We start from the raw sequence: 20,407 nt of genomic DNA, 5'->3' as shown, positions 1-20,407 counted from the left end.
GTACCATATCATCCTAATAATCATTGATCAGATCGCGGTTCCTCGCTTATAAACTCCCGATGCCTACTTCCGGTCCTCAGTAAAAAGAAAACCGGAAGCTCAAACCTGCTGTGTAATCGTGTCCAGAGACGCTTTTCTCCACCGTCTAAAGCTTCTATTTTCCTCTCCATCATGCCGGACTACTTGGGGGGCGACCAGAGGAAGGTGAAGGAGGAACCAAAGGAGGACGCAGTCATCAGAGGTTCTACTTTAGTATTATTATCTCCTTTTTTAACTATCATCCTCTGCTAGCTGACTGTGGCTACTTGGGAAGCTAACCTTTAGCTTCACCGTCTGAACTCATCAAGACCATAATAATCACTGATGGGCTGTCTACTGAGAAAGTACTTACGTCTTCAAGTAAATAACGTGTGTTTGTGTGTGTCCAACAGCTCTAGACGAGGGTGACATCGCTCTACTGAAGACCTATGTAAGTACAAACTATAATATAACCTAAACTCTTTAAGTACACTATCTGTTTAGTTAACATGCAGGACAGGTGTGTGAAGCTCAGTTGGAGATGGTGTGTTGTGCGACAAGGCCAGAGCACGTACTCCAGAATGAGGTTCAGTTGTTAAAGTGTGTTTTGTGGTTGTGTAATGTGTTGTGTTCTTGTTGTGCGACAGGGCCAGAGCACGTACTCCCGACAGATCAAACAAGTGGAAGATGACATCCAATCGCTGCTCAAGAAGATCAACGAACTCACCGGTACGAGATCAATAAATATCATCATACCAAATCATTATCAGATATCGTATACACACAACTGATCTTTTAGAGATCATCTGTTTGATAGAGGTATCTCATTGGTTTGTGAACCAAGTAAACTGAGTCAGATTGACTTATCTATTATGATTTATCTAATCAATCAAACTATCAAATTGAATGGTACTTTATGAATAGAGCTCTCTTCTGAACCTCTTACAGAATATATCCCTCTATTGGAGACCAGTTGATCTGTTGTATCTTACTGTGATCTAGAGCCTCATGTCGTGTTGGTTTGACCTCATTGTGTTTCAGGCATCAAGGAGTCTGACACCGGCCTGGCCCCGCCCGCACTCTGGGACCTTGCCGCAGACAAGCAGACGCTGCAGAGCGAACAACCGCTGCAGGTTGCCAGGTACGGACCTTTAACCCCTGACCTTACCCGACAACTCCAACCTCTTTGCCTGACCACTAGCTCCTTAACCCCGAGCCCCTTGGCCAATGGCCCCCTAGCCACTAGGCTCCCTTAGGTGCTAGCCCCCTAGCTGCTTGCCCCTTAGCCACTAGGCCCCCTAGCCACTAGCCCCCTACCCCTTTGCCACTAGCTCACTAACCTTCCCCAAACAGTGACCTTGGTGCAGAAAGCTTTTACTTCAGCAAATGTTTTGTGCCGTGTTGTGATTCCGGCAGATAAACTGAAGCGTGCGTTTGTTTCCAGATGCACCAAGATCATCAACGCAGACTCGGAGGACCCCAAGTACATCATCAACGTCAAGCAGTTCGCCAAGTTCGTGGTGGACCTCAGTGACCAGGTGGCGCCCACAGACATCGAGGAGGGGATGAGAGTGGGGTGAGCTGCACTCGGGAACACCGCTTGGGATGCTGTCTCGCTAGGTTTGGAGGACGGGTCATTTGATGTCCTGCTCCTCTCGATGACGTGATGACCTCTTGAGTGTCCTGGCGTCTGGATAACGTGGAGCTGTTTTCTCCCTCAGGGTGGACAGGAACAAGTACCAGATCCACATCCCACTGCCGCCCAAGATCGACCCCACTGTCACCATGATGCAGGTAGGAGCTCCTCAGAGCAGGGCCTGATGGTTCAGTGGGTCTTGTGACCCCAGCTGATGCATGTGTTGTCATGTGACGGTGCAGGTGGAGGAGAAGCCGGACGTAACCTACAGCGACGTGGGCGGATGTAAGGAGCAGATCGAGAAGCTGAGGGAGGTGGTGGAGACGCCCCTGCTGCACGTGAGTCTCACATCAGCACCTGGACCCCTCTCTCCCGGGTCTGTACCCTGAGCCAGAGGGAGAACCGATTTCTACTGCGGTGTTCCTCGTTCTGAGCCGAGGTTCTGTTGTCTGGTGCCCCGGTGGTGAGCGTCTCGTCTCTCCCTCAGCCCGAGCGCTTCGTGAACCTGGGCATCGAGCCTCCTAAAGGTGTGCTTCTGTTCGGGCCCCCCGGCACCGGGAAGACGCTGTGCGCCCGGGCCGTGGCCAACCGCACCGACGCCTGCTTCATCAGGGTCATCGGGTCCGAGCTGGTCCAGAAATACGTGGGAGAGGTAAGTCTGCGCTCCGGTCCCCCCCACCACCCTCAACCCCCCCACGGGCGGTGCGGGCGGGCGGGCTGGGCGGGGGATCCAACGTTTCGTCGTGTCTTCTGCAGGGGGCCCGCATGGTGAGGGAGCTGTTCGAGATGGCCCGCACCAAGAAGGCCTGCCTCATCTTCTTCGACGAGATTGACGCCATTGGCGGTAAGTCAGGAACCCAGACCACGGTGAGACGACGATCCCTGGTCCGTTGGGTGGAGCACCCTGGTCCAGACGGGTCTGACCGTGTGTGTGTGTCCCCCAGGGGCCCGGTTCGACGACGGCGCCGGAGGTGACAATGAAGTGCAGCGCACCATGCTGGAGCTCATCAACCAGCTGGACGGCTTCGACCCGCGGGGGAACATCAAGGTCTTGATGGCCACCAACCGGCCCGACACCCTGGACCCCGCCCTCATGAGGCCCGGCCGCCTCGACCGCAAGATCGAGTTCAGTCTCCCAGACCTGGAGGTACACCGGGGGGCAGGATTGGGTAGTTACCGGGGGAGACGATAGTTGACTTATTGTTCTAGATTAGTCTCCATGCTTAAGTAATAGCTGCTCCTCTCTTCTGGTCTGCAGGGCCGGACCCACATCTTCAAGATCCACGCCCGCTCCATGAGTGTGGAGAGAGACATCCGCTTCGAGCTGCTGGCCCGCCTCTGTCCCAACAGCACAGGTAGGATCACCCCTGACCAGGTCTATCTCCTACCCAGGGCCCACACTGCCTGAATCCACCGCTCAGGGATGAGAGGACGACTGGAAGCAGCAGATCTGCGCTGTGTTCCTCCTCCTCGGTCACCTCCTTAGCATTGTAGACTGTTTGTTTGGGTCGCAGTTCACCGTTCAGCCACATGGGCAAACAAGGGACCTGCCCCATGAGTGTTTGGTGAGCTGCTGAGCCTGGTCTCCATGGTAACGGCAAGTTGTTTCCGTTTCAGGCGCCGAGATCCGCAGCGTGTGCACGGAGGCCGGCATGTTCGCCATCCGGGCGCGCCGGAAGATCGCCACAGAGAAGGACTTCCTGGAGGCCGTCAACAAGGTCATCAAGTCCTACGCCAAGTTCAGCGCCACGCCCAGATACATGACCTACAATTAGGCAGTCTCATCTCTCTGTTGTTCTCATCCTGTAATCTCATCCTGTAAGACTAATAAAATTTGTTCCACGTTATTCACGACCTGAGTTACTGAATCTTCAGACTTATGTTTTAATCGTTGTCAGACAACAGATATGATGTAACATTGGAATGGCACATTGACAGTTTGACATCAGAGTGCAATGGCGGGGCTGGGATCGGTAACAGAGCCCAGTACCAGGTCATACCCAGAGAAACATAATACCTTTTGTTCTCATTCATTTTATACCAATTATGTGACTCATTTGCTTGTAAACCCATAAACACCATAATGGTCTCACTCCGGCACCAGAGGATGGAAGCAGGCATCCTCAGAGGAGAAGATGTACTGGGTTCTATAGCTCCAGTCATGATGGGGAGAACCGACCTCCAGCCCTAGAACACATGACAGAATATTCTACAATACGATGGAGTACCACTCAACAGGCACTTTAGTTTTAGTCTTCAGTATTTTCTACAGCAACAGTCTTCAGTCATAGCGTTAAATGTAACTTTTGACCCGAAAGACATTTTGAACTACAGTGTCAACATAAGAAAACGTCCTCCGTCCACATGTGATGTTCTGAGTAGGAAGTCAGCGTCTCTGATTTTTGATTTTAGTGATTTTACAGTGATTTTACTTCTTGTGTCTAACGCCCTGAGTATACTAAGCCCCTCCCACCTGGGCTCTAAAACAAGGTACATTGTGGGCCTCCTGCAGTCATCACCATCAAGAGCTGCCGTTGGTGATGGTGATGGTGGGCTGGGATTTGCTGGGGATTGGCCACGCCCCCTGGTGTTGGCTGTGCAGCACAGCGTCGTGCACGGTGGGGAACAGGATGTCTGGGGTCACGACCCCGCTGAAGAACTGCAGGGTCTCCAGCTGAGACAGCAGGGGTCCTGGGGGTCAGGGTTCATAGGTTAGAAAGACACGGACACAGGGTTCTGTCCACAGCCTGCCTGTAGGTCTCCTAGAGCTAGATGACCCCTGACCCCTACTGGCTCCAGAATGACATGTATCTGAATTAGTTAAGTAAGTAAATTAGTTAAGTAAGTAAGTCACTTTGAATAAAAGCGTCTGCTGACCAAAGAGTAGAATAATTCCAAGGCTTATCAGGGCTTACTGTTGCATCCAGCGATGAAAACACGTACGTCCTTTGCCGCAAACTCCTTGATCATCTGCAGAAGCACAATAAAACATCATCAATCATGCTAACCCTTATCCCTGACTAACCCTAAACCATACCCAGCTCAACACCCAAACCTGAAAGCTCACCGTTACTAAACTTAGCATTCCAAAACCCTATCCCACCTTGTCTTGAGGAAACGGTTATCTACCTTCATGTTGACCAGAGGTAGCTACCTCCATCTCAGGTCGTCTTGAGGACACTCATCTACTCACCAAACTGAAGATATACTCGTAGGACAGAAAGCAGGACGTACGGAGGTGATGGCCTTCGCTCCGACGGTGTCCACGAAGTTGACGGGGCTCCAGTCCAGGATGAGGGTGTGGACCTCCCGACCCTCCGCTGGCCGGCTCGTGACACCTCCCTCCTGGCACCAGGACAACAACTCACCGGTCACCCCCGGAGCCTTTAAAGGACCGCAAGCCTGCTGCCTTAGTGCCGACGTCCACACTGACCCACAGTCAACACAGATAGCCATCGGGACAGAAGCCGCTCAGAGGATTAGCCTCAGACTAGGAGACGGCGGCTTTAGCTAGCCCATTGTTACGGGTTCTGTGTAATACGGTATAATAGAGGCGTAACGGGAGGTTAGGAAGAGAGGGTTCAGATCTCGGATGATTAGGTTAAAGCGCGTTAGGTGAGATTGATTAGAGGTGGTTAGAGGTGTTTATGGTAATGGTTAAAGGTGATTATGGTTATTAGTTATGGTTAGAGGTGGGGATCTGGCCATGGTTGTTCTTAAAGAGACGTTTAATAAGTCGGCGGATGGCGTTGGTCTGTGTTTACTACGACGGCGGCGAGGGGAGACCAAGAGGAGAACCCGTGGGTCGGTTCTCGTCTGGGCGCCGGAACCACAACAGAAATACGGCCGGTCCTTTAAAGAGCAGATGACCCTTAACCCATGACCCTCAACCCCTGACCCTTAACCCCTGACCCTCAACCCCTGGACCATCACTGATTAATCCACTGATTTCACTCATTCATCAGAGGAAGAACAGAGGGGTCAGAGTTAGAAGTGTTAATCAGGCGTTCTGTAATCGACACAGAGTGATGGCGTCTAGAGGAGCTTCGTCAGCGGCTGACGATTCAGACACTTACAGAAGGAAGAGGGTCCTTCAGCCTGCAGCCCCAACCTCAGCAAACCAACCTTTAGGTACAGGTGACCCTGAGGGGTGTGAGCGGTACAGGTGACCCTGTCGTTACAGGTGACCCTGTGTGTGTACACACTGGTCTCTCTACACACTGAGGAGACCCCGCTGTGGTCTGATGCCTCCAGGTTTACCGTAGTGCAGAAGGGGCCGGAGGGGTCCGACAGGTCCTTCTCCTCCCCGGTCCTCTGGTCCTGGTCCTTGAGTCTCTGCTGGGTCATGGGCTCCACCTGAGTCTGCCCCAGGAGAGGAAGCGGGTCCAGGGTCAGTTAAAGGTCACACTCATCACTACAACACACCACTGATACAACAGGACCTGGAGGTAACATTAGATAGGAGATATGAGATATTCATTTATATTAAATTATATATATATAATATATTAATCTAAAAACTAGTATCTAATATCTATCATTCAAGACACATCTCCAGTATACGGTCAATATTAAACCAGATAGCTCTATGGCGTCATTATATTATCACCATCTCATGCACACTACTCTAACGTGCACACCCATTCTCTCAAGTGCACACCTTTTCTCTCACGTGCACACCCATTCTCTCACGTTCACACCCGTACGTGCCCACCTTGTCGCTCAGGGAGGTCACGTAGAGGTCACAGTTGGCAAAGTACACGGAGGAGTTGGACTGGAAGATCTTGATTCCAGAACATTCCTCCAACTAAAGGACAGAAGATCAGTCACACACGAGATACTGCTACAATACTACTACAGTACTACGATACTACTACAACACTAATGCTGATGCTACAGTACTACTATAGTACGCCTACAGTACTGTTACACACAAACTGCTCATGATCCTACAGTACTACTACAGTACTGCTATAATACTACTACTACTACTACACCACTACTATAACTACAATAATTATACTACTACAATACCAATACAATACTAATACTACTACTGCTACTCCTACAATGCTCTCGCACCACTACTACTCCTAGACCCACAACTACAATCCTCCTCCTGTATAGTACCACCACGTACTACTGCTCCAGTACTCACCCCGTCGTACAGGTCCACGTCGTAGTACAGTCCGGTCCCCGGGACCTGACCCAGAACCCCACTGCTGGGACTGAAGGAGAGAGTGAGACACATGCGCGCACACACACACACACACACACACACACACACACACACACACACACACACACACACACACACACACACACACACACACACACACACACACACACACACACACACACACACACCTCGCTGAACGTACCTCTGTGTTCTGTAGATGACGGTCAGGATAGCGAACGACATGGCAACCAGCAGCCCATAATCCAACCCCAACAGCAGAGATGCCACGAAGGACACCAGCCAGATCGCCTGGGAAACGAGACATCATCCATTCCTCCTCAGGACAAATAATACCCAGTGTGTGTTATAATACCCAGTGTGTGTGTGTTATAATACCTAGTGTGTTTGTTTGTTATAAAACCTTTATCTACAAGCCAAGTCCCAGAAATGCTGATCTAGTTTCCAGGGAGCTCCGGCCAAGATCACAGCAGTACAGTTTACAACATTAGGGGTGTGTGTGTGTGTGTGTGTGTGTGTGTGTGTGTGTGTGTGTGTGTGTGTGTGCGTGTGCGTGTGCGTGTGTGTGTGTGTGTTACCAGCTCGATCCGGCTGCGTCTCCAGAGCAGTGGGAGGTCCAGGATCTGTTTGAACATCCCCAGGAGGTTAACCATGATGACCGCCGCCAGCACCGTCTACACACACATACACACACACACACACACACACACACTAGAATATATACATACATATATATATATATATATATATATATTTATAAAACGGGGGGCCTAAATCAAGCGATCTGATTGGTTCCCGACCGTTGTATATTGAGCGTATACACACAGCTATGACGCCCGTTCAGTTTACAGAGTCCAGTATCACTCCGCGCCTAACTTGAACTGTTGTTTATTTATATATAAAAGCGATAGCATAGTTCACTGAAGCCTAAAAAAAGCCTGTAAAGCAATAGGCACACGGTCGCCGGCAATTTAGCCTTCTAAATTGCTAAATTGCCGGCGAACCAAGCTACCGTCTCTAGCCTTCTCTCTGAAGGACGCTAGTGTGTTGCATAGCAACCGCCGTACACTTTGCCGGCAGCCAGGAGGGACTACTTTTCTGTATTCGTTAAAAAAAATGCTTTTCCGACTTTCTCGCTTTTTCAAAATTGAGGGTGTCTATGACTTTAATTTCGCCATATTTACGTAACCGTTTTATAAAAGCAATAGATCACTTCAGTCAGTGATATACGGTCATTATACCACAGTGAAGGGGGACAACGCCCCTTAACTGTGGTATAATGAGCGTATACCACGGCCTGTCGTGATCTATTGCTTAAATATAGAATACTAAATATTAGTATATGTTACACTTGAACCTCCTAAGATGGCGCTATTTGATTGGTTCGCTTTCTCGGGATATTGGGCAATATCCAGTGACTGAGATCTTAAACTTGCGATATTGTTTTTGCGCGTGACGCGCTTAAGGGGGTGCTTAAGGGGGCGCTTAAGGGTTAACTGGTCTAGGGTAAGGGTTAGCTCACCTGAGGCAGCGCCTCAAACAGGAAGCCGATGGCGACGATGACGAGCAGGACCAGCAGGGAGGCTAGGAGGCCTGCGATCTGACACACACACACACACACACACACACCATAAACACACACAACCCAGGAACACACACATCATAAAGACACACACAATAAATACACACACACACACACACAACACTGTGTGTACACTATTACAACACGCTACCAGTGCTGTCCACAGTACTATCACAGTCAGGTCAGTGAGTTCAGATCAACTGTTTGTTTTACAGTGAGAGGCGAGACAAGGGGGGGTACAGCAACAAACTATGATGGGAAGGTTCCAACGTGTGTGTGTACCTGGGTCTTGCCCCCTGTGCTCTCCTGAACGAGGCTGCGTGACATGGAGCAGGAGATGGCGAAGGTCTGGAAGAACGAACTCACAAAGTTACACAACCCCAGCGCCAGCAGCTCCTGGAACACACACACACACACACACACACACGCAAACACATTTACTAAATAAATACACACCAGGACTACACTCTACTCCGTAGGTTTCCATGGAGACGGCAGCGGAGGGCCGATGGCCCGACCTTCTGACCGGCTTCCAAGTTTGAATGATTTCAACTTTGACCTCAGCCCAGCCTCCAGCCAATGGGAAGGCCAGAGGCTGGGAGGCAGTTATGGTATCATATGAGTGTGTGTGATATGTTGGACTAGAGGCTTGGAGGCGGTCCTGGTATCATATGAGCGTGAGATATGTTTGGACGAGGGGCCAGTAGGCGGTTCTGGTATCATAGGAGCTTGAGATATGATTGGACAAGAAGCCAGGAGGCCACAGAGAGGCCACAGGTGGTCCTGACAGAATCCTGCAGAACAAAACGTCCTCCGGTAGAAGAGATCAACCAACCAAACCACAACAGTTTGATGAACAGTTCTGATCCAGTGAGTAAAGTCTGAATGAACCACAGAGACACTAGTTTCCTAGAGCCACTGGCGTATTTCTGCAGATCTATAGATCTAGAGACGGATCCATAGATCCGCAGGTCCAGAAGTCAGGCTGTCTGGTGGCAGCACGGCGTGTGTCCCAGACCTCGCCGCCGGCGGCCACACCCATGGAGCCCGGGTCACCTGGTTGCCGTCCACGCTGTAGCCGTGCTTGAGGGCGAAGGTCTTGGCCATGGAGATGGCCATGGAGAACCCCACGATGGCGATGGCGAAGGCGTCGGTGGCGATGCTGGGGAACCGGTGGAACTGGGGGAGCGCCGGGGGGAGGAGCCTAGAAACACCTTCTCATTAGTATTCATGATCTCATCGACCCAACCACAGCCAATCAGGTCTCATCCAACGTGATTGGGATGGTGTCTACAGGATGGTTCTCTCACTAACAGGAGCTAGGCTGGTCTGAGGTCAGCTCACTAACGACCTGATAGTGAGGTGAGTGACAGGCTGGTCTGAGGTCAGCTCACCCTGTGGGGATCTCTCCGACCACGTCCACCTGGTAGCGGTCGGCCAGGCCCATGGCGTAGGAGGTTGCCGTGGCGACGATGACCACGATGATCTCACCGGGGAGGGGGAGGGGCAGCCGCGCCTTGCAGCGCTCGTTGATCTGCTTCACGCCGTAGAGGAACGCCATGCAGACCATGCCCACCGTCACTGTGGTAACGTTGGTGCTGCCCAGGTCCTGCAGCACCGCCACCAGGCTCTGCACGCACACACACACACACACACACACACACACACACACACACACACACACACACACACACACACACTTAAATGCTTTTATTTGGATCCAAATTTACAAAGGAGAAAAAGACCCAACATTTTGGGAAGAAATATTGATAGGTTAGGTTCAACAAGCTTACATGCCTTTACAAGACCTACATGATAAGTTAAGTTATTATATACCAAACACTTAAGGATAGACAAAACATCTTTGTCTCCAGATTTGCATGCTACCTATGGTGGCTGAAACACACACACACACACACACACACACACACACACACACACACACACACGCACACACACACACACGCACACAAACACATTCATAAGCACACACCCGTTCACAGTGTGTGACAGTATGCGGGTGTACGTACGTAGACGGTGGCCAGCGGCCCACTGTAGCGCGGCGTCCGGACCCCGAACAGGTACTTCAGCTGGGAGACACACACCTGGATGGCGGCGGCGGTGGTAAAGCCGCGCACCAGCGGCTCCGTCAGGTAAATCGCCACGAAGCCCAGCCGCAGGGCGCCCAGCAGCAGCTAGGAACCACAGGACGTTAGCACACTGCGCAGCTAGCAGTAGCTAGGAACCACAGGACGTTAGCACACTCAGTAGCGAGGCAAGGGTCAGGGGTCAGGGTTAAGTCCAGGATCAGGGTTAAGGTTGGGGGTCAGGGTTAAGGTCAGGGGTCAGGGTTAAGGTCGGGGGTCAGGGTTATGGTCAGGGATGAGGGTTAAGTCCGGGATCAGGGTTAAGGTGGTGGGTCAGGGTTAAGGTTGGGGGTCAGGGTTAAGGTCGGGGGTCAGGGTTAAGGTCGGGGGTCAGGGTTAAGGTCGGGGGTCAGGGTTAAGTCTGTGATCAGGGTTAAGGTGGGGGGTCAGGGTTAAGGTGGGGGGTCAGGGTCTGACCTGGATCAGGCCCACCAGTGTGGTGAGGGCCACAGCGACCTGCACCCTCTCTGCGTCGCGGGCTGCCAGGTTCACGGTAGACATGTTGCTGCCATTGGCGGCGGGGATCTCGAACCTGGAGTCAGGAGCCTCACGCACCACCACCCCCCCGATCATCAGGCTCATCACCGCAAATGTACCTGGAGGTCACACACACACAGGGGGTCACAAACAGGAAGGTACAAACAGGAAGTCACACAATCAGGAAGTCACACAATCAGGAAGTCACACAATCAGGAAGTCACACAACACGACGTGACACATGTGACAGATAGTGTGCATGCTACAGACCGTAGCTGTGATAGAGGACAGTCTGTAGCTGTGATAGAGGACAGTCTGTAGCTGTGATAAAGAACAGACTGTAGCTGTGATAGAGGACAGACTGTAGCTGTGATAGAGGACAGACCGTAGCTGTGATAGAGGACAGACTGTAGCTGTGATAGAGGACAGACTGTAGCTGTGATAGAGGCCAGACTGTAGCTGTGATAGAGGACAGACTGTAGCTGTGATAGAGGCCAGACTGTAGCTGTGATAAAGAACAGACTGTAGCTGTGATAGAGGACAGACCGTAGCTGCGATAGACAGACTGTAGCTGTGATAAAGAACAGACTGTAGCTGTGATAGAGGACCGACTGTAGCTGTGAGAGGTAAAGTACGGGCACAAAAAACCCAGCATTGATTTCAATTTCCTGCTGACCTATGATGAAAACCTTATAATATCTTCCTTCCTTCCTGCTGCTGCTGCTGGGTGGATCGACTCAGGTTCAGGACGAGGGCAGGGAAGGATTTATAATCCACCAAAGATAAACACGGCAGACAAAGGAGCAGCCATAAAGATATGAGCAATCTAGGGCTACTGTGCAATGTATTGTGACACCAGAAGCACCTCAGCACGAAACACACTGATGCCTTGCTCCAGAGCTCAGTCACACCACGTCTAACCTCCTAGTTATTCAGCCTTCCAGCTGCTCCCTGGACGCCTGGTTCTGGCCCAGCAGTGGCTCCATGAGGAGCCATGTGGACCGGGCAGGAGGTCAGAGGGTGATCCCACAGCGGAGGAAGCTCTAAAGCTCCTCCTGTCAGGAGGCACTGATGGTTCCTCAGTCACAGAAGCTCTGGTTCCTCTGGGGCCCAGAGGAACCAGAGCTTCTGGGACTGAGGAACCATCTGAGGAACCAGAAGCCCTGAGTCCTCTGAGCTTCTGGTTCTGGAACAGCAGCCCAGGACCTCTGGAGACCAGCACCCAGAGTGAGGCGGATCGCGGGGAACACACTGATGTTGTAACACTGACCCCCTGACCTCTGACCCCTGACCCCGGGGCTCACCGACGGAGATGTGTCGGGACGTCCCGAAGAAGGTGTAGAGGAAGACAGGGTAGAAGGAGGAATAGAGACCGTAGACCGCCGGCACCGCCGCCAGCATGGCGTAGGCCAGACCTGCAGACCCACACACACACACACACACACACACACACACACACACACACACACACACACACACACACACACACACACACACACACACACACACACACACACACACACACACACACACACACACACACACACATTGGAAGCTTTCCATCATGGTTTGTTGGTGTACCCCCCATCTCTTACAGTTAAACAAACAGTTGATCTGAACTCACACTGTGGACAGCATTGGAAGTGTGCGTGGTAATAGTGTGTGGTGTGTTTAGTGTGTTGTGTGTGGTAGTGTGTGATAACAGTGTGTGTGGTAGTGTGTTGTGTGTCTAGTGTGTTGTGTGTGGTAGTGTGTGGTAACAGTGTGTTGTGTTGTGTGTGTGTGGTAGTGTGTTGTGTGTCTAGTGTGTTGTGTGTGGTAACAGTGTGTTGTGTGTGTGTGGTAGTGTGTTGTGTGTCTAGTGTGTTGTGTGTGGTAGTGTGTGGTAACAGTGTGTTGTGTGTGGTAGTGTGTTGTGTGTCTAGTGTGTTGTAATAGTGTGTTGTGTGTGGTAGTGCGTGGTAACATTGTATTGTGTGTGTGGTAGTGTGTTGTAATAGCGTGTTGTGTGTTGTAATAGTGTGTTGTTGTGATAGTGTATTGGTGTGTTTGTGTGGTCGTGTGTTGTAATAGTGTTTTGTGTTTGTAGTGTGTTGTAATAGTGTGTTTCGTTGTTATAGTGTGTTGTGTGTAGTAACTGTGTGTTGTGTGTGGTAGTGTATGTTTTGCCTAGTAGTGTGTAGTAACAGTGTGATATGTTTGTAGTGTGTTGTAACAATGTGTATCAGTATGTAGTGTGTGGCAGTGTGTAGTGTGTAGTAGCGTATAGTATGTTGTAGTGTGTAGTATAGTGTGTAGTAGTGTGTACAGTGTAGTGTGTAGTAGTGTGCTTTTGTGTAGAGTGTGGTAGTGTGTAGTCTGTACGTGTAGTGCGTAATGTGTAGCAGTGTGTATTGTGTGTGTAGTGTGTAGTGTGTGTACCTTGGGGCAGCTGCACCACCCCGGTGCTCAGCCCGGACACGGCGTCGTGGAACAGGAAGGAGCGGAGCGGGTAGGAGGGGAGCCAGGACAGGATGGGGAGGAGCCCCACCGCCACGCCCCGGGCCCGCTGGGAGCTGCACCTGGGGGTCAGGGGTAGAGTTCAGGGGTCAGAGGTCAGGGGTCAGAGTAAATGGTAAATTGACTGCATTTATTCAGCACTTTTCTAACCAGTGGCCACTCAAAGCACTTTACAATACTGCCTCACATTCACCCATTTATGCACACATCCACACACACCGACGGCGGAGTCAACCCCTCAAGGCGACAGCCAGCTCGTCAGGAGCAGTCAGGGTGAGGCGTCTTGCTCCAGGGACACCGCGACACTCAGCTAGGAGGAACAGGGGATCGAACTAGCAACCTTCCGGTTACCAGCCAACCCGCTCTACCTCCTGAGGCCAGGGGTCAGAGATCATATGTCAGAGGTCAGCTGCGGACACGCTGGCCGGTGGATCCGTCACACACCAGCAGTCAGCTGATCATTAACAAAGCTACTGTTAATACTATGTTATGGTCAGCTAATGAGTCATGAAGAGGAGTAGATAAACACAGACAGGTCGTTAAGGAGCAGGTAGCGGTTAGACAGTACAGAGACAGGTCATTAAGGAGCAGTTAGGGGTAAGACCAGGGATGGGCAACTGGCCGCCCACGGGCCGCATGCGGGCCCGAAGAGAGAGAGAGAAACACTCTTCAAATTTGCCTACATATATTTGTTTAGGGAGTGAATTTGGTGTCATCAAAATTGGCCCGTGTAACAAGCAATGCCTTTAAGATTGGAACAGTCATGCGGTTCCTCTCGTCAGTCCAAGTATTGTTCATTATAGAAAGATCCGCTCAACGGGAGCATTTGTGCCAAACAGACACATGGCAAACTGACAAATTAGAGATATTATTGTTCGGAATCTCCCTGCTTCTGAAATGCGCAAACATCTCTGCCCAGCGCTCGTCCGCTGGTTTTCCATCAGCATTCCACTGTGCGACTATCCCTGTTGTGTTTTAATGATCGTGCTATAATAAGACCACATTGGCTATGTAATCGCTGACAACAGGGGACATTTCATAGTGGTTGGTGGAAACCGGGACATTTTAGCGTCCCGACACGCTTTAGTCCGAACTCAGGACACGCAACTCAAAACGCCTACCCTGCGGTCAAAGCATCAGATTGGATGGTGGACCTGACATCATGGCCAAGAGGCAAGAGCAGACGTTATTTAAAGCTACAACGCTGTGAATAGGCCAACTTCATGCTGCAACCACCACTGCGACGCCATGCTTTTTAAAGTGAAATTTTTTTAAATATTAATCACTCATGTGGCTGTAGTAAAGACATGTTAAAAATGCATTTGAGCATGGAAAAAATATGAAATGAATGTATTTTGGTTCAATAAACATACAGACATATATATACAAATATATATAACCCGCTCTACCTCCTGAGGCCAGGGGTCAGAGGTCAGCTGATGACACACTGGCCGGTGGATCCGTCACACACCAGCAGTTAGAGAGTACAGAGACGGGTCATCAAGGAGCAGGTAGGGGTTAGACAGTACAGGTCATTAAGGAGCAGGTAGGGGTTAGACAGTACAGAGACAGGTCATTAAGGAGCAGGTAGGGGTTAGACAGTACAGAGACGGGTCATTAAGGAGCAGGTAGGGGTTAGACAGTACAGAGACGGGTCATTAAGGAGCAGGTAGGGGTTAGAGAGTACCTGAGTCTCTGGGCCAGCCTGTGTTTGATGGAGGTCTTCTCACTCTGGCGGCGATGGAGGAGCTCATCTTGAAGTCGCTGCTCATTGAACGCCGGGCGCGTCACGCAGTAGGTGGGCGGGGCCTCGTCATCCGTGGACACGCCCCCTTCCTCGTCCATGGTCACCTTCGACTTTCGACCCCTGAGATCAGCGGACGTCGAGACCGCTGGCTCAAGTCCCGCCTCTTTATATACACGATTCTCCTTCTCTTCCTAAAATTGTAACACATGTAACACATAAGAATATAGTTGTAATAACAGATAGAACCTGTAAATAGATGTACAACAGATAGAACCTGTACTATAGACATACAACAGTCACTAACATAGAATATAGAGGTACAACAGATAGAACCTGTACTATAGACATACAACAGTCACTAACATAGAATATAGATGTACAACAGTCACTAACATAGAATATAGAGGTACAACAGATACTAACATAAATTATAGATGTAAAACAGATAGAACCTGTACATCTACTCTCCACTTAGGACGTCAACAGGACAGCCACCCAATCAAATTTAAACCACATCGGACCGTAGGGACTAGTTAAGGTGTACTGGTTAAGGTGTACTCTGTACTAGTAGAGACACCAGTAGAGGTAGTTAAGGTGTACTCGTAGAGAACACAGTAGAGGTGTTCTAGTTAAGGTGTGCTAGAAGAGAACACAGTAGAAGGGTACTAGGTGGACTAGTTAAGGCATACTAGTAGAGAACACAGTAGAGGTGGACTAGTTAAGGCGTACTAGTAGAGACACCAGAGGTGTACTAGTAGAGGTGTACTAGCAGAGAACATAGTAGAGGTGTACTAGTAGAGTTGTATTAGTTAAGGTGTAATAGAGACCACAGTAGCGGTGTACTAGTTAAGGTGTACTATAACTAGTGTACTCGGTACTGACAGCTGAGCCAGGCAGTCGGACTGAAAGCGGCGCGCGGTAGAGGTGCACATCTCTACCGCGCGCTACTGAATGTATCCCCGTAACGGACACGTGCTTACCTCTGAACCCCGAGGAAACTGAGGACACCCCAAGAAGAACGCGAGCAGAGGAAGAACACGAACAGAACCGAGGTCACACGGCTCACCACGAAGTGTTTACGGAGCCGATGGAGACCCGGGCGAGGGGCGGGGCGACGGACACGCGTCACACGCCGCTGCCTACGTCATGACTTCAGTCACGGGACTGTGTAGAGCGCAACAGTGTGGTTCCGGAGGTAAAAATCCCATTCATTTTCACCACATAGGTTTTGATTAAAAGCCATAATGTCGTAACCATCCAAACGGACACTGCTCTATAGAGAGTTATCTTTCGATGGATATCAAATATTTTTTTACACCGTGATTGGTCAACTATGCATCTGCAAAAATATATATATGTTATGATGATATTGATTCTAAAAAACGGTTTATGTTAACCTCGTTACATTCAAAAGAGCACCGCTTCATACAGCCCCTCAGCGTTCTGTTCAAACCCGTCCGTCTGTTTCTGGCTGACTTACTCAGGTGCAGTCTTGCAGAACATTGTTTTAGAGGGGTTCACTATGGAGCTATTACTGTTGCAATATTATTTGCAAATGCGTATCTCAATCTGTGTGTGTGTATTCAGATCTGTGTGTGTGTATTCAGATCTGTGTGTGCGTATTCAGATCTGTGTGTGTGTAATATGATCTGTGTGTGTGTATTCAGATCTGTGTGTGCGTATTCAGATCTGTGTGTGTGTATTCAGACCTGTGTGTGTGTAAAAAAAATCTGTGTCTGTATTCAGATTTGCAAGTGAAGACAAATCTGCAAGAGCATGCAAAGATCTGTGAATGTGAACACAGATCTGTAAGTGTACATAGATCTGTAAATGTGTAAACCGATCTGTAAATGCGTACATAGATCTGTAAATGTCTGTCATCACTTACAACTCAGGCAGGAGCTCTCCATTGGCTGTGTTTTTACACGTGGATTTTGCAACACTTCTGCCGCGGCAGATCTGTGATCTGCAAATGTGTAGAAATGAGATTTGTCTGTGACCTCAGTGTTCCTTTGCCCTGAGCTCAGGCTCACAGGCTCACGCTGCCTGGCTGCAGTAGCAGTACTATGGAGCTATTACTGTTGCAATATTATTTGCAAATGCGTATCTCAATCTGTGTGTGTGTATTCAGATCTGTGTGTGTGTATATTCAGATCTGTGTGTGCGTATTCAGATCTGTGTGTGTGTAATATGATCTGTGTGTGTGTATTCAGATCTGTGTGTGCGTATTCAGATCTGTGTGTGTGTATTCAGACCTGTGTGTGTGTAAAAAAAATCTGTGTCTGTATTCAGATTTGCAAGTGAAGACAAATCTGCAAGTGCATGCAAAGATCTGTGAATGTGAACACAGATCTGTAAGTGTACATAGATCTGTAAATGTGTAAACCGATCTGTAAATGCGTACATAGATCTGTAAATGTCTGTCATCACTTACAACTCAGGCAGGAGCTCTCCATTGGCTGTGTTTTTACACGTGAATTTTGCAACACTTCTGCCGCGGCAGATCTGTGATCTGCAAATGTGTAGAAATTAGATTTGTCTGTGACCTCAGTGTTCCTTTGCCCTGAGCTCAGGCTCACAGGCTCACGCTGTCACAAATAACATTACTGATAATTTATTTTAAGAAGGCAATAATACTTCTGACAACTAAGTTACTGTTGAAACATGAACTTGTACTTACAGCGAACACTCTTGAATTCATGGTATTGCCTCCCGACCATACACTCGACACAACGCCAACCGTGAGCGCAATGAAATGACCCCAAGTGACACGCTTATCATCACTGGGTGCTACGCGCCGACTGGTGGTGTGTAGGCGGTACTGCTACTGCAGCCAGGCAGCGTGAGCCTGTGAGCCTGAGCTCAGGGCAAAGGAACACTGAGGTCACAGACAAATCTCATTTCTACACATTTGCAGATCACAGATCTGCCGCGGCAGAAGTGTTGCAAAATTCACGTGTAAAAACACAGCCAATGGAGAGCTCCTGCCTGAGTTGTAAGTGATGACAGACATTTACAGATCTATGTACGCATTTACAGATCGGTTTACACATTTACAGATCTATGTACACTTACAGATCTGTGTTCACATTCACAGATCTTTGCATGCACTTGCAGATTTGTCTTCACTTGCAAATCTGAATACAGACACAGATTTTTTTTACACACACACAGGTCTGAATACACACACACAGATCTGAATACGCACACACAGATCTGAATACACACACACAGATCATATTACACACACACAGATCTGAATACGCACACACAGATCTGAATACACACACACAGATCTGAATACACACACACAGATTGAGATACGCATTTGCAAATAATATTGCAACAGTAATAGCTCCATAATAGCTCCATAGTTCACATTGTGGTCGACGTTTTGGGAATTAGGACCCCGTAATAGTTTGGTTCAGTATGCAGACTGTAGTCTGTAGCCGTGTAGCACGCCGTTATTATTCACAGCACTTTTCTGGATTAGATGTAATATTCTTCTCTGCAGGTGAAAGGCAAAGTCCGCACGGCAGAGCACTGACGATGGAGTTCCTTCGCCACAGAACGCTTACTGTTATTAACTGTTGTTTGGCTTAGATGTCCACCTGTCATGAATGTCTCGATGAGGATATCCTCTGTAGATACTCAATTAAGATCTCCATTCCTGTCACACATTGAGGTGATTGCTTCTGCTGTGTTTACTGCTTCTGTAGTGTTTACCAACCTGCGGGCTACAATATACGTTCAAATAATGAATGAGTGGACAATTTGTCAATGTTGGCCATATTTAACACGAATGACAATTATCATCTTCCTGCGATGTGGTCAAAATGATGCAGACAAGCTCAGAAGAAGAATAAAACAGAATAATAACAGATCAGTGGCGGCTGCTGGTCTTTCGACGCACTAAAAAAGCTGTTCTATGCAGCCCCATTGAAGTGGACGGACGCTGAGCTTCAACAGGCAAATGCACTGCGGCGCTACGGGAATGAATGAGAAGGAAATCGTCGACCTGCGATAAGCAGCTGATTCTGAACGAACTCGTCTTCGAGATGGACGTGTTCTAACGCATTTTAGTCAATGAAATATTAATATTAACAGTATATATTTGACCAATTAATTTTTGAAATTTTAGGGGAAGCTGAGCTTCCCTTGCAGTCAACAGATCCAAGGGAAACCTTTTCTTAAAAAGTGTGATTTCTTTATTCTCTAGGAAAGAGCCTTTCAACTCCGTGAACTGATCACACTTTAAGTAGCTCAAAGTCTGGGGGACACGACTGTACTAAACAGTAGCTTACTATAAAAAAAACTGTCTGAGCCAGTCTGGGACACACCACATGAAGTTGAACCGAGAGTTGAGGAGGTTAGAGAGCCTCTTGCTGTCAGCGCTGCAACCTCCTGGAGACCCTCAGAGCCCCCTCGTTTGATCCATCTCGTGTTGGTTCTTTATGTAATTTGGTAACTACAAGCATAGATATATATATAGAACACTAGATGTCTCGTCCGCGCTGCTGGCCAATGGAGTCGAATGTCCGCACTGGCGGCCACCTTGCACAGTCAGCTCGCTCACCCATAACATTGAGTTAGTAGTGGTACATGTACTTTTTAAATAACCATAACTTGCTCAATTTTCAACCGATTTTCAAACGGTTTGGTTTGTTATAAACGAGATGTAGTTATGACACTGCATACTTAGGTACAAGATTTCCCTTTACAAATATTCCCTTTATAAATATATCAAGAAATGCTGCATGTTGAAATCCCCACCCTGTACAGATATGTAGGCCTATTTATGTAATTATAACCATGGGTTTTCATATGAAATTAACATTAAACAGAACAGATAGGTGCAATAAATACACACATGCACAAGGTATTTATGTTAAATCAATATATGGGCTACTAAAACTCAGCATACAGAATGGCAACATGAGATATATGTATACTTTTATAATAGGAATATTACTAATATAATAAAATAATTTGAATTATTACATGTTTAGTTTAAACAAGTAATAATTCAAATTATTGTATTGTAAAAGTGACATTTATTTGCAATAAAAAAAGGTGCAAGATTTCCCTTTACAAATATACATCA

The 20,407-nt window shown here is 48.7% G+C and overlaps 2 protein-coding genes across 5 annotated transcripts; one reads left to right on the top strand and one right to left on the bottom strand.

The window, feature by feature from the left end:
* The first annotated feature begins 92 nt into the window (after window positions 1-92).
* On the top strand, window positions 93-3,508 carry psmc2 (proteasome 26S subunit, ATPase 2). Its single transcript, XM_084486567.1, has 12 exons — window positions 93-241; window positions 432-469; window positions 666-747; window positions 1,060-1,159; window positions 1,463-1,594; window positions 1,740-1,812; window positions 1,897-1,992; window positions 2,142-2,306; window positions 2,411-2,498; window positions 2,599-2,801; window positions 2,913-3,009; window positions 3,272-3,508. The coding sequence occupies exons 1-12, from the start codon at window positions 172-174 to the stop codon at window positions 3,427-3,429; spliced, it is 1,302 nt and encodes a 433-aa protein (XP_084342693.1). The 5' UTR covers window positions 93-171; the 3' UTR covers window positions 3,430-3,508.
* Window positions 3,509-3,518: 10 nt separating this feature from the next.
* slc26a5 (solute carrier family 26 member 5) lies at window positions 3,519-18,534 on the bottom strand. Of its 4 annotated transcripts, XM_084486557.1 has the most exons (19): window positions 17,984-18,532; window positions 15,244-15,494; window positions 13,479-13,618; window positions 12,362-12,472; window positions 10,998-11,176; window positions 10,464-10,628; window positions 9,828-10,063; window positions 9,490-9,637; window positions 8,716-8,829; window positions 8,374-8,451; window positions 7,430-7,525; window positions 7,036-7,142; window positions 6,813-6,882; window positions 6,369-6,461; window positions 5,915-6,016; window positions 4,889-5,038; window positions 4,570-4,624; window positions 4,174-4,345; window positions 3,519-3,841 (listed from the first exon to the last, which is right to left on the bottom strand). In XM_084486557.1, the coding sequence occupies exons 1-18, from the start codon at window positions 18,002-18,004 to the stop codon at window positions 4,176-4,178; spliced, it is 2,286 nt and encodes a 761-aa protein (XP_084342683.1). In that variant the 5' UTR covers window positions 18,005-18,532; the 3' UTR covers window positions 3,519-3,841; window positions 4,174-4,175. The 4 variants fall into 4 exon arrangements, with proteins under 4 accessions (XP_084342683.1, XP_084342684.1, XP_084342682.1 ...); XM_084486558.1 differs by having other exon boundaries at window positions 3,519-4,345; window positions 4,889-4,999; window positions 17,984-18,534; XM_084486556.1 differs by having other exon boundaries at window positions 3,519-4,345.
* Between the last annotated feature and the right edge of the window lie 1,873 nt (window positions 18,535-20,407).

The sequence above is a fragment of the Micromesistius poutassou genome, assembly GCF_964030765.1.
Source record: "Micromesistius poutassou genome assembly, chromosome: 22".
Taxonomy (NCBI): Eukaryota; Metazoa; Chordata; class Actinopteri; order Gadiformes; family Gadidae; genus Micromesistius; species Micromesistius poutassou.
This window is presented reverse-complemented; position numbering and strand designations above follow the sequence as displayed.